Below are 12,991 nucleotides of genomic sequence, written 5' to 3'. Positions count from 1 at the left end.
GAAGCCATAACACCAATAATCACTACTTTTAACAAAGCTCAAAATGACTCTTCCTGGCTGTTGTTAATTTTGAAGATGCATAAGAAGCAGGGAAGTGCACCAAGCAAGACCCAGCTCCTCTGAGCAGTAGTGAGAATGATGAACCTTGAGTTATCCCCAATTGCTAAGATGATGTGTCTGGGGAAGTGATTTATGCCCTGTAGATGAATCCCAGCTGGTAAAAGTATTGTCACCTTGAAACCTGGGTGGTTTTAAAGGGAGTCTAACAGAGTTTCCCTGGCCTGATTTCTGTATTACTCTGGTGGATTTTTTAAATCCATGAGTCTTTTAAAAATGTTTTTTTTCCTCTTGTCTGTAGGTTTTGGCACAGTGACTAACAGGTGAAGCTGCCTGGATACAAAACACTGCCAAACACAAAAGGAAAATGATAAACCACCTCTTTCTAATCTGTCTTTTCAACTCATTTGTTACTATAAGCAGCTACAAACTTTTCCTTAGTGGAGGTAAGGGGACTCCAGTATATGCTTAGCTGCAGCATGTGTGTAATCCCATCCCTTTAAAGCACTTTGCTGAATCTGGGCCACAAATCCAGCTTGTTTAACTTGTTTTCATTTATCCTCTTTTGTTTTGCTGTGCTGGTGCCTAAAATAAAAGAACTGGAGCCTTCCATCACATATGCAACACTAGAAGGTAGTTCAGGATGAATCTTCTCTAGCAATTGAGCCATCTAATCTTTCTCTGTGACAATTGTTTGCAATTCCCATTAAGATGAAATTTAAGTACTCGCTATAATGGGAGGAGCCTCTACCTCTAAATTACAACAGAAAGCAAAGGCCCTTCAGTGGCGCTAGAAGAGTCTGGAGTGTTCGTTAGAAGGGAAAGTGAACAAGTGGTTTAAGGGCAAGTCGCTATGTTCAATTGAAGGGTAAGTTTGAGGGGAAGGTGGGTAGGAGAATCATGAGTAGGTGCATCATTCCTGGAGAAGGTCTCTTCATGCTAACTAGAGGGGAGAGATGATTGTCCTAGCTTAGCGGGTGCATTTACAGTTTCACATGGATTTAATTCCTCGACACCGATATTGGCCAAGTCTGTTCTGTTCTGGATTGTGGCCAGGCTCGACAACATTATTAGCCTCTAGTGCACAGAGCTCCTCCACCATTAACTGTAACCACCCCCACTGCAGCTCGGTATCCCTTGTTTGCCTTCCTGTGAGCAACTCCTGAGCGTGTGTTCCGAGCCCGTGTTCTCTTAGACTGGTGCAGTGCTGATGTAGAGGAGAGGTGCTTGCAAAGGCAGGGTGTCCCCTCCCAGTGCTACCCCCCTGTGGCGCCTGATCACTGCCCGGGCCAGAATGGGGTCAAGCGGCTCACGGCACCGAGTCAGGTAGGCCTACGATGAGGTAGTCTTGTCCCAGCCTCCAACCAGCGGTTAAGAATGCAGCGATCATGCAAAATACAACCCTGTTGAAACAACAGATTGGACTAGATGTTTGGAGGGGGGAGCTGCCTGGGAAGGGCCCGGAGGGATGTTATCCTGCTAGGCAACTATCAGCAACAATATTAACTACCCCTGCCCCCCATACACAGCTGATAGAACCACCAAGGGCAACTTCTCAAACTCAGCTGCCATTATTTAATAAGACTAGGAGAAGGCCACTTCTTCCCATAAGGCCCTTTCCCCTTGACCTCAAGGCAGTAGCTTCCTACCAGGTCTCTTGAGCAGCTCCTTTCAGCGGTCTGATCTGCCCTGGGGCGTAACCACTCTACCACAGCTCTTCTCTCTGTTCAGATTTTATAGTGTTCTGGATCTCTGAACAGTTCTGTAATACAAACAGCTCCTCGCTACTGCACTTGTCAGATCAAAGGAATCCCACACAGCTACAGACAAGCTGCCATGTCCAAATCCCTTTGAAGCGTCGCTCCTCTCCTGGAGAGGGTTCTACGCCAGCCCCCCCTTGCTGCTTCTACTCAGCTGGATGCTCCCGAGCTGGCTCCAGCTCTCCCACCCACCTGCAGAGGGGTCCCTGCAGTTCAGCATGATACACTCTGTGCAGAGATTGCCTCAGGGGAAATCATGAGGCAAAAAATGGTGACCATATTCAGAAGGGATAACATGCCAGTGTTTGGAGGCCTGGGGACAAGACCCCTGTATCTGCTAGTTCTGTTACTATTTGTATTACAGTAGTGGCTGCACGTCCCACTGAGATCAGGGTCCCATTGTACAGCGCCTAGCACAAACCTAGTGAGAGATCATCCCTGCTCTGAAGAGCTCGCAGTCTGAACAGCCAAGGCAGAGAATAGGTGGGAGGGGAAATGGAGGCCCCAGCTCATCACAGGTTAAAGACCTGTGAGCAGCGGGGCAGCAGAACTGGACTGATTTGGCAGCAGATCCAAGTACAGTCCTCAGATCTCTTTAAACCCCACTTCAGCACCTTACGTACTGGACCGCGCTGTCTCTGGTCTTGGAACCTATCCTGATGTCCAGTCTGATTCACAATCACTGGGACTTCAGCTTTCATGTTTGCTCCAATATCACTAATATTTACGCATGCCCAGAACCATGTGTCGTCATCTACACCAGTGCAAAGTAGGTATAAAGTGCAACCAAATGGAATTAGCGGCTTTTAATACCCACTTCACGCTGGTGTAAACGACCTGAAGACATGCAGGGCAATGGAGAATCCAGTCCCCTGAGTCTTTTCACCTCTCTTCATAAGACAGTCCCTCCAACCCCTTCAGAACTCAATTCCCTTCAGTCTTTCAATGCCTCTGGTACAATATTTATCTCATGAGACCAAGAAAACAAACCCTCTTTCCTTGCAAGGATGCAGCCCTTGGTGGTATTGTTTGGCAAGGAAGTGTTCTCTGCTCAAGCCAAAAAAGAACTGAAGTTAGTCACTTGAGTGGAGGTCACTCCCGGATTCTAAATATTTGATCTAAATGCTCACTTGGCGTCCGAGAGAGTGGATGCTTTTGATGGCAGATTTCCCGTGTACACTAGAACCTCACTACTCCACAGTGAACTCCTTACACAGCTTGGAATTCACCTTCCCAAAGCAGTGCTCTCTCCTGGCCTCTCAAAGATTCGATAGCAGCGCCTGATGATTGAATCTCATTCCCCACTAAATCTCTAACACAATAACGCTGCTGCATCCAGGTACCGAGGCCCAGATCCCCAAAGGTCTTAGGCTGCCAATGTCCACTGAAATGAATTGAAGGAAGGAGCTTAGATATCTTTGAAGACCTTGTTATTTCAGTATGTACCATGTTGTGTTCACCAGTAGGTTATGAAGTATCGGTGAGACTACTTGTATGCAAAGTTACTGACGTGCAAGTGTTTACAGGATTGGGCCATAAATCAACAATAATATTACCATGAAACTAAACAAAAAATGCAGTCAATGAAAGCCCGGTTTAGGGATTTGAACATACCCCTAACATGCAGAGCGGCGGAGCAAACAAAAAAACCCAAATGCTGCCAGCGGAGCAAAATATCAGGACAAACTGCATCCCGACCAAAGATTGGTCGGGATGCGGGATAACCACCGAAATATTGGGACGGTCCTGATTTTATCGGGATGTCTGGTCACCCTAGCTGAAAGTGACATTAATTCTCACCCTTTTAAGTTGTGTGTGGCTTTTGTGCCCTTTACTCAGGACAGAAAGCAAAACTGAATCAATCTGCATGACACCTTCCCTGGTCAGCCTCAAAAGAAAGGAGTCCAGAATAAACCCTAGATAGAGTTACCCAAATGAATGTGACCATTCCCCATCATGAATTCAGTGATTTCACCTCAAAGCACCCCATGCTTAAGAAGCCGCAGAGATGATTTCTCAAGTGTCTGATTCATCCATTCATGTCCCCTCCCCTTACAAACTTTGTTAGCTGCCGCATGAACTGTAACATACCCCTGGCTAATAAAATGTTTGTAATACAGGTGTTCTGTTAGCTCATTAACCCACCAGCAAACAGCAGTTTCACAATCTATTTCCCCACTTTACATCCCAGTGTTAACTTAGGGCCTAAGAGGTTAGGCAGCATGTCAAAATAAATAATGTGATTATTGTATGTGTCTTTCCATAGAGGAGACATGAACAACTGCGAGGCGCTGATGTTATCCAGCCAATCCTTTGATTATTAAAAGGAGTCCCCCAGGGAAGTTGGAGAAAGTAACTTTCTAGTTCTCATGGTTGTAGAGAAAAGCCTGGAAACCTGAACCCTAAAAGCTGAAAAGCCAGAAGGGCAATAAAAAGGCCCCAATGTTGTTATTTTTAAAATCTCTTGATTGTGATGCAAATCTCATGATTGTGGGGGCCTGTCTCCCTACATGGGAGTGCTTGGGAATAACACTGGTGATGCTGGATGGGTCTGTCTGGACCCTGCTTTTAAAATTGAGTGAGTTCAGTGGAGTTAGCCTTATGGGCAGCCACAAAGCCAGCTGGCACAGATGTAAAGGTGTTAAACTGTGTCCACATGGGTGTGAGAGGCGATTTCATATCATGTTACGGTAACTCCATTAAGCTAACTCGATTTTAAAGAGCACTTCTTTCCTTCCTGGGGACAGGGCAGAGGAGGTTGTTGTAACTGAGCTATCGGAATGTCATTTAAGTCTTTGCACAAAATATTTCAGAACATGAAATGGCCACGTGGAAGGGTTGACTCACCTCTGGGACGCCTCCTCGTGGCTGGGTGTGGAGGAGCAGCCTCCCTCTCCGGCACCCGCTGCTGACAGTTGTTCCTGGTTCTGTGGTGACCTGCCTCTTTTTGCAACTCAGCTCTCTAGCCAGGTCCTGTTTTAGTGCCACACCCCTTTCCGGGTACGCCACCCACGTTCCAGTTTCTTCAACCCCTCTCCGGGGGTTAACGAAGACCCACAGGGTCCTCACCTGGAATCGTCGATGTAGATCACTCAAAGAAAGCGCAAGTACTTCTAGACCCACTCAACTAACTCCCAGGACTTTGCCCAACCCTGTTTCGGGCTCGCCATGGGGAGAAACGCTCCTCTCCTGCCAGCTTGGTCGTCCCTTGGTCTGTCAGCTCTGTACTAAACCCTCTTTCAGGCCTACCGCAGTGGGACTCACCATCTCCTGTTGCCCTGTCTCTAGTGGCCTTCCCTGACACCCTCAGCTTCCCAGGCTTCCTTTCCCAGTCCCACGCCCTCCTTCCTCCAGGCTTCTTGCTGCGGCTCAGCCTGGTGCCTGCAAAGTCCTTCCTTGCTCTTATTTCAGAGTATCTCCCCCCCTGACTTCCTCCATCTCTAGTTCTGGCTCCAGGCTTCTCTCAGCCTTTAGCCCATGAGATGAAACTACCAGCTGGTCTCCTGCCTGGCCTGTTTTCTCCCTGTGCTCCTTCTTTTATGAAGACCCCACTCCTCCCCAGCTGGGTTGCATCACCAGTTTTGCCTAATACCCCTCCAGGTGCTGCCCAGTGGCCTGATTGGGCTCAGGCATCAGTTAACCCCTGTGTGGGGTTTATGCAGCCAATCACGCTCCAGCACATAGTTAATCTCCCCAGCCCAGCTTTAGGCCCAGCTTGTACATTCATTTTGGGCCTGATCCAGCCCAGGGAAGCCTGACTTAGATGCACTTGGACTCTGCCTAGAGGTCCTGAGTCAAGTATTCCAATTCTGCAGCTTTTCCCACTGTACAGTTGCAAGCCCATGTAGCCACCCGCTCTGGCTCTGGATCAATGAGGGTTTTAAATGAGCTGGTCTTAAATGAGGGTATGGCTACACCTGCAGCTGTACAGCGCTGGGAGTTAAACCTGTCTTCGTACAGCTGAGTAGGGAAAGCGCTGCAGTCTGTCCACACTGCCAGCTGCCACCGCACTGTCATGGCCACATTTGCAGCAGCTGCAGCGGCATTGGGAGCGGTGCATTATGGGCAGCTATCCCAGCGTTCAAGTGGCTGCAATGTGCTTTTCAAAAGGGGGGCGTGGAGCGTGACAGGGAGCGTGGGGGGGGGAGAAAGTGGATTTTTGGAGCTGACACTGTGTCAGCAGCTGCCTTGCAAGTTCCGACCCCCTCCCCCACCCCTCCCTCCCTCACTGAAAGCAAAGAGCTGCTGTTTGGTTTTTTTCTCACAGACCAGATAAACAGCCGCTCCCCAAAACAGACCCTTCCCCGCCACCCCGCCTCTCTCTTCAAGCAAACAGGAGCTGTGGGCGTTCCAAAGGGAGCCCCCCTGCCTGCCTCTGCTCAGTCACAGCAAACAGGAGCTGGGTTTGGTTTTTTGATAAGGAGCTCCCAGAGCCTGGAGTTCACAACAAAACAAAGAGAGGAACCATCACGTAAAAGGATTATGGGGAGTTTCCGGAGGTCAATCACTGCATAATAAGGTTACTCCCCGTTTACACTGGAGCACCAGCGTCTCAGCCACTCTGCAGCAGCTGTTATTCCTCTCGCGGAGGTGGAGTACCTGCAGCGCTGTAGCCAGGGAGATACAGCGCCGTGTGTGCCTTGCCAGTGTGGACGGGGAGTGAGTTACAGCGCTGTGGGTGGCTTTATTGCGCTGTAATTCTCAAGTGTAGCCAAGGCCTTAAGACTTGGCACTAAAACCAAGCCGCGCTGCAGCTGCCTGGCAGTGCTGCCTGGTTAACGGCTCCATTGGAGAAGGGAGCGAGAGAGAGCTCAGCTCGGTATAACAGGACACAAGAGGGCTATAGGTATGCTAAGGTTTATTTCAGATATTCCATCAGCAGTTAAATCATACAAAATGGCCCGAGCCGGTAAGCAGAGCTGCTGGAATTTCACGCTGATTCGTAGAAGCTGAAAACACTGGTTGCAATTTAGAAGCTGTCGTTTATTTTTACTAGGAGGGGCAGGTATGGCTTGTACTTACAGGGCCTGGTCCAAAGTCCATTGAAGTCAATGGAAAGGCTCAGAACCCTGCTGAGGAATGCTGCCGGAACTTGGAACAGCTTGCCGAAAAAGGAACAGCACCTAGCGCGGGAAAGAGATGGGGCTGGGACTGCACAGCACGGAGACTAGGGCAGCTGTGAGCCTAGCACCGGGGAGAGGTTCCCTTGCAGCGCAGGTTTAGGTAATAGCGATATTTTTTGTTGTAGGTACCGGCGGCCCTTTTGAAACACAGCGCCGCAGCCTTGTCACATTCACAGATCTGCTTCTGGCAGACGGTTCCCCCATCTGAAAAATAAACCAGCAGGGACGCATGAGAACAGTACAGTAGAGCCTGGGGCAATTATCTTGAATCGACTGCTGGAGCATATGCAGATCCTCTCATCGCATGCCTGAGTACTGCAGCTAAGCCAGCGTATGTGTGGGAAAGTCACTTGGACCCAATCTGAAGCCCATGGGAACCTTTCTATGGCCTGCAGTGGGTTTGGACTCGGCCTCTTGCCTACCAGTTCTGCTGCTGCTTTACAGAGGTGTCTGTGATAACAACCTAGATGGGGCATAGAGCTTCCCACCAAACAGGAAGATCACGACTCCGTAACTAGGTGCAGGGGGCCTGCGGTGAACGTCTCTCTGTTCGTTTTGAAAATGCTGCTGTTGAGAAGATTGGAACGATGCGAGCCAGCCTGGAGCACCCGCTGTGTGCTGGCGGCAAAGCAGCCGGGCACACGCCGTGCTGAGGAACGTGCTCAGTTCCTTCCTTGCACAGAGGATGAAATTCACCCTGCTGCAGAAGGCCGGCACGTCTCCTATGCACCAGCGAAGTCTCATGCAAGACCTTGAAATCGCTTAACAGTGCCTAGCCTTCACATTGGAGCCCTGCACGGGCCCCACCGCACTATTGGAGCAGAAGGTTGGCGTTTAGCTTCTGCTCCCTGTCCCGGATTCCTATGTACAGCTGGATTTCCCTGGGTGAGTGCCTCCTGGCAATAGACAACAGCCAGACATCACGCTGCATGTGACACAGCTGGGAGCGCACAGCCTCCCTGTTTGCCAACTTCTCCAAGTTGCTCCAGAAAAAGTATTTCCCTCGGGCGCAGCAGGGCCCTGGGCCTGTACTCAGCTCAGGGTGAAATTCACCCCAGAGCATGGGGCCACCAAAAGGCCTTTGCGCCGCTTAAGTTTTTAAAACAGGGCATAAGTGGGGCAGAAACAGCGTGGAGCCCCTCGTCCTGACCCCTCTGGGTGGGGTGAGTTTCACCCGTAGGGAAGCTTGTCTTGCTTAACCAATCACCTGACGAATCCTCACCACCAGGATTTGCACAGCCTGCTCCCTATTTCAAGCACATTCCACTTGGTAGCCAGCTGAATGGCATTTTCCAGCCTGCTAGTCTCCGGGGTGCTCAGGAGGAGCGAGGCCCAGAGACTGCCTGTCTCTACGCAGGGCCGGTGCAACCATTTAGGTGACCTAGGCGGTCGCCTAGGGCACTGGGATTTGGGGGGCGCCATTTTCTTCAGCAGCAACTGCGGCGGCCGGATCTTCGGCCGCCCCAATCGCCACCGGCAGTTAGGCGGAGGGAGCTGGGGCAGGGGAGCGCGGGGAGGGCCGCTTGCAGCAAGTAAGGGGGGAGGGGTGGCACGCAGGGGAACTCCCCGCCCCAGCTCACCCCTGCCCCGCCTCCTCCCCGAGCACGCCGTGGCCGCTTCACTTCTCCCACCTCCCAGACTTGCGGCGCCTAAGCTGATTGGTGCCGCAAGCCTGGGAGGTGGGAGAAGTGAAGCAGTGACAGCGTGCTTGGGGAGGAAGCAGAGCAGGGGTGAGCTGGGGCGGGGGGGGGGTGCCTCAGGGCAGAGGGTGGGGGGTGGGGAGCTGCCGCAGTGGGAGTGCCTCAGGGCAGAGGGTGGGGGGTGGGGAGCTGCCACAGTGGGAGTGCCTCAGGGCAGAGGGGTGGAGCTGCCGCAGGGGTGGGGGAGCCTCAGGGCAGAAGGTGGGGGGTGGAGCTGCCGCAGAGGGAGTGCCTCAGGGCGGAGGGGGGGAGCTGTCACGGGGGGGCCTCAGGGTGGAGGGGGGAGCTGCCCCGGGGCGGGGGGGCACCTCAGGGCAGGGACTTGGGGAGGGCGCAAGGTGGAAGTTTCGCCTAGGGGGCGAAACATCCTTGCACCGGCCATGTCTCTCCGGAGAGCGAAGCCCTTCAGTTCATGCTGTGGGCTCTACATTCTCACTTACTGCAGGCTATGTTGCCCGGCCGGATGGAGCAAGGATAGGATTCCGTTTTGGGCTTACAGCCACGTGCCTGCATCCTCCTGTAGCAGCAGTCGTGGGCATGACAGCACCTGGTATGAACAGAGTCAGCGTTAGTACGGCACCTGGGGGCGGCAGGGAAAACATGACTAGTTGCTATTTGAATTACGGTAGCACACGGGGTCCCTAAATGAGATCAGAGCACCAGGGGGTAAATGCTGTGTGCACCCAGCAAGACCAAGGCTTGCCCTGAAGGGCTCACAATCTAGCAGAACATCCTCCCTGTTTTCATTCAGGGCCCCCCGGGAAAGTGGAGTTGCACACATGCCCTTGCCATTCACCTTCCGCGCAGCTCCAACAAAGGGGATGATTCAATGCGGCTCACTGTTTGCCTCCCAACAATGCAGCATTGGCTTTGATCGATTTCCTGTGTCGCTGCTGTAACTAATGTCTGGTAGCTGAGTCATTACCCAGTGTTCTCAGGAGAGATTTGATCTCCAGTCAGAGGCCTATGCTTTTGTAGGTATGCTGGCGTGATCAGTGCAGACAGCGGATCAGTTAGTGCTGAAAGAGCTGAAGTGAGGCCTCCTTGAGCAATCTGCATCACCTTGAGCATCCTCAACTGTAGTTGTGAAAAAGCCCAATGGAGACTGGAGGATGTGTGTTGACGACAGGAGCCTTAATTCACAGACAGTTCAAACTAGCTAGCAACTGCCCCTCAGATCAGATACACTCAAATGAATAAAATCCCAGGACTAAAATACGTGAGTAGTTTTGATTTGGTATCTGGATACCATCCGATTAAAGTGGCAGCTGAGGTTTGAGAACAAACTGCCTTGGTGACATGCTATGGGTTGTTTCAATTCGGCAGACTGCCTTTCAGACTCATGAACGCGCCAGGGGCATTTCAGAGGCTGGTGACCGTCCTGACCCAAGCTTTGAGAACTGAAGACATCCTCACGTACTTAGATGACTTCATTTGTTCCCACAAAACATGGGCGGGACGTCTGGTAGGCATGGTATGGGTTCTAGATCTTCCTAAGGAACCAGGGTTTAAATTTGTACTAAACAAATAGCAGTTTGTGAGGAGTCACATCACCTTGCTTGGACATAGAGTCAGCAAAGACCAACAAGACGGGATATGAAGACACCTTCTGTTGTCTTTGCATATAACACCTGCTGGCATTCAACTGTCCCTTACTCTCCTTATGAGATTATTTTTGGACTCCACAGACCTATGCGTCCCTTGGACTTGATGTCCGCCTGCATAGCTGAGAGACATGGCGGAGTCTTATATCAATGACAGCATTCCCGAAGGTGGAAGAACAAGTGAGCCAGAAGCAGGTTTTGGAGCCAATCTCCCTTTGCAGTTCCTTGAGTCCCTTGAAATGCCCCCCTTCTCTGAATTCCTGGCATGCCACTGGGTTTTGAAAGTAAATGCCATTAGTTATACAATGCACGCGGACAGAATAGTTACTCCTTGGGGGGGAGTCATCACACTCTGATTGCTACCGAACTAAATAATCATCACAATGATCTTTTGTGGGTATCTACCAATCGTCTTAAAACTCGTCACTTGCTGGAGGATTCTCTGCACCTTGTGGTTTTTAAACCACGATTTGAGGACTTTAATAAACAGACATACGTTAGGGATTTGATATAGGAGTGGGTGGGTGAGATTCTGTGGCCTGCATTGTGCAGGAGGTCAGACTAGATGATCATAATGGTCTCTTCTGACCTTAAAGTCTATGAGTCTATAATAGTGGACATGCAGTAACCTAATTTTACCCGTGGGCAGATTGAACCCAGCTCGCCTCATTCCCAGTCCTGTGCTCTGACCACTTGTTCCATTGCTAACAAATCAAGGGCCATGCTGACGACTCCAGTTCTGGAGGGGAGGAGGGCAGCGTGGGCTCTAAACGGTGGTAGCACTTCCCAGTGCCCTTAGCGGCTGTGCTCTGACTTACCAGTCGGTCGCATCTAGTGGCTGTTTGGATCCTCCCAGTCCACAGTAGCATCCGTACGCATTGTAATTCAGAAGGGGGTCTTTCCCAGTCATCTGCTTAATCATTTTAGCAAACTGAATCAGGTCACTGCATGCCAAGGGCAGGACTGCAACCAAAGAGGTGGGGATAATTAAACTGTGTCTAAAGGGACATCAGGGAAAAACACCCCCTGCCTCCCATGTCAGTCCTACTGCATCCTGCTCCCGGCTCTCTGATCATTCTGTAGGCAGGGGTTGAATCACCTAACGTGTGTGTGGGGGGCTCCATCCCCTCAGAACGCAGGGCTGTAATCATGAATCTCACCCACAGCTCCCATGTCCCTCCTATATACTGTGAGCCCTTTCCACACCAGAGCTGCAGAGTCCTCCGCAGAATGGAGGGAGCGCCAGAGATGAGAACCATTTCCTGACCTGATGCAGATAAAGTTAATTGTGCCTAAAGCTGGCACCCCCGTTGGGCTGCACTCTGTACATACACAGCATCTTCCCTGGGTAGCTCCCAAGCTGAGGAGATAAGACAGACGTAGGGGGAACCAGAGGCACAGGACAGCCGTCAGTGGCAGAGTCAGCACTAGAACCCAGTTCTCTAGGGTTCCAGCCCAGGGCCCCACCCCTTGGACCAGCGGTGAGCAAACTTTTCCAGTCACGCCCCCCTCTCCTTACCATTTGCGGCATTCGGTGCACCTGCCTGCCCATTACTTGTAATCTGAAGTAAACCCTTACTTCTGTGCTGCTGCTGGCAGTGGTGCTGCCTTCAGAGCTGGGCAGCTGGAGAGCGGCAGCTGCTAGCCAGGGCATTGTTGTTGTCTGCGGTGCGGGAGGACTATTTTTTCAATCCCACTCCCGTCCCGCCATGCAATACCCACTCTATTTTGATCCCGCTCCTGCAATTATGGCAGCAGGTCCTGCAACATCCGCAGGATCCCAGTTTCTTTGTTACCCCTGCAAACCTCTTGCACACACCCCCGCCCCCGTTTGCACATCACTGCACAAGACTACTTTGTCTCAAGCAAACCATTATGGCTTTTTACGACAGCAGCTTCTAGGCAATGTCGGAGTTTACAGGAAAATCAGGAGAGTTAAAAACATGCCACAGAATGGGTATTTACTTACAGACCAGGAGAAGTAAAGGGATGCCAAGCAAACGCTTCATTTCAGTTGAGAAAGTGTAGAGAAGAAAATAACCGTCCAGCTACAGAAAGCACTAACCCTTACAGAGAGCCCAGTACTAACTGCGGTTGGTTATATGGCTGTTCCATATCTTCACTCCTCATTAAACTACAGGAGGTGCAAATATTTACAATTCTTATCAAAATGTATTTGTTATGAGGCGGTGTCTCTGTGGTTCCCGGACACCATTGCCATAGGGGATAACGCCCAGATCCGCAAAGGTAGTTAGGCACCTAACTCCTAGAGGTCCTTTGAGGAACTGAGCCTTCGTGTTACTAGGAAAAGGCAGGTGTTAGTAATGGGAGATTCAATCATTAGAAACATAGATAGCTGGGTTTGTGATGACCGGGAGAACCATATGGTGACTTGCCTGCCTCGTGCGAAGGTTGCGGATCTCTCGAGGCATCTAGACAGACTTATGTGTAGTGCTGGGGAGGAGCCGGTGGGCATGGTACATGTAGGTACCAGACATAGGGAAGGGTAGGAGAGACGTCCTGGAGGCCAAATTTAGGCTGCTAGGGAAGAGACTGAAATCCAGGACCTCTATGGCGGCATTCTCAGAAATGCTCCCAGTTTCACACGCAGGGCCAGGTAGGCAGGCAGAGCTTCAGAGTCTCAATGCGTGGATGAGACGATGGTGTAGAGAGGAGGGGTTTAGATTCTTTAGGAACTGGGGAAACTTTTGGGATGGGGGGAGGCTATACAGGAGAGATGGGCTCCA

General features: G+C 51.1%; 1 protein-coding gene across 1 annotated transcript; it reads right to left on the bottom strand.

The window, feature by feature from the left end:
* Positions 1 to 6,834: 6,834 nt before the first annotated feature.
* Positions 6,835 to 12,359, bottom strand: LOC123354504 (group IIE secretory phospholipase A2-like). Its single transcript, XM_044996622.1, has 4 exons — positions 12,316 to 12,359; positions 11,063 to 11,242; positions 9,081 to 9,187; positions 6,835 to 7,144 (listed from the first exon to the last, which is right to left on the bottom strand). The coding sequence occupies exons 1-4, from the start codon at positions 12,357 to 12,359 to the stop codon at positions 7,002 to 7,004; spliced, it is 474 nt and encodes a 157-aa protein (XP_044852557.1). The 3' UTR covers positions 6,835 to 7,001.
* Between the last annotated feature and the right edge of the window lie 632 nt (positions 12,360 to 12,991).

This window comes from Mauremys mutica, chromosome 21 (genome assembly GCF_020497125.1).
Source record: "Mauremys mutica isolate MM-2020 ecotype Southern chromosome 21, ASM2049712v1, whole genome shotgun sequence".
Lineage (NCBI taxonomy): Eukaryota > Metazoa > Chordata > Testudines > Geoemydidae > Mauremys > Mauremys mutica.
The sequence above is the reverse complement of the archived record's forward strand: the minus strand, read 5'-3'. Positions and strand labels throughout refer to the sequence as shown.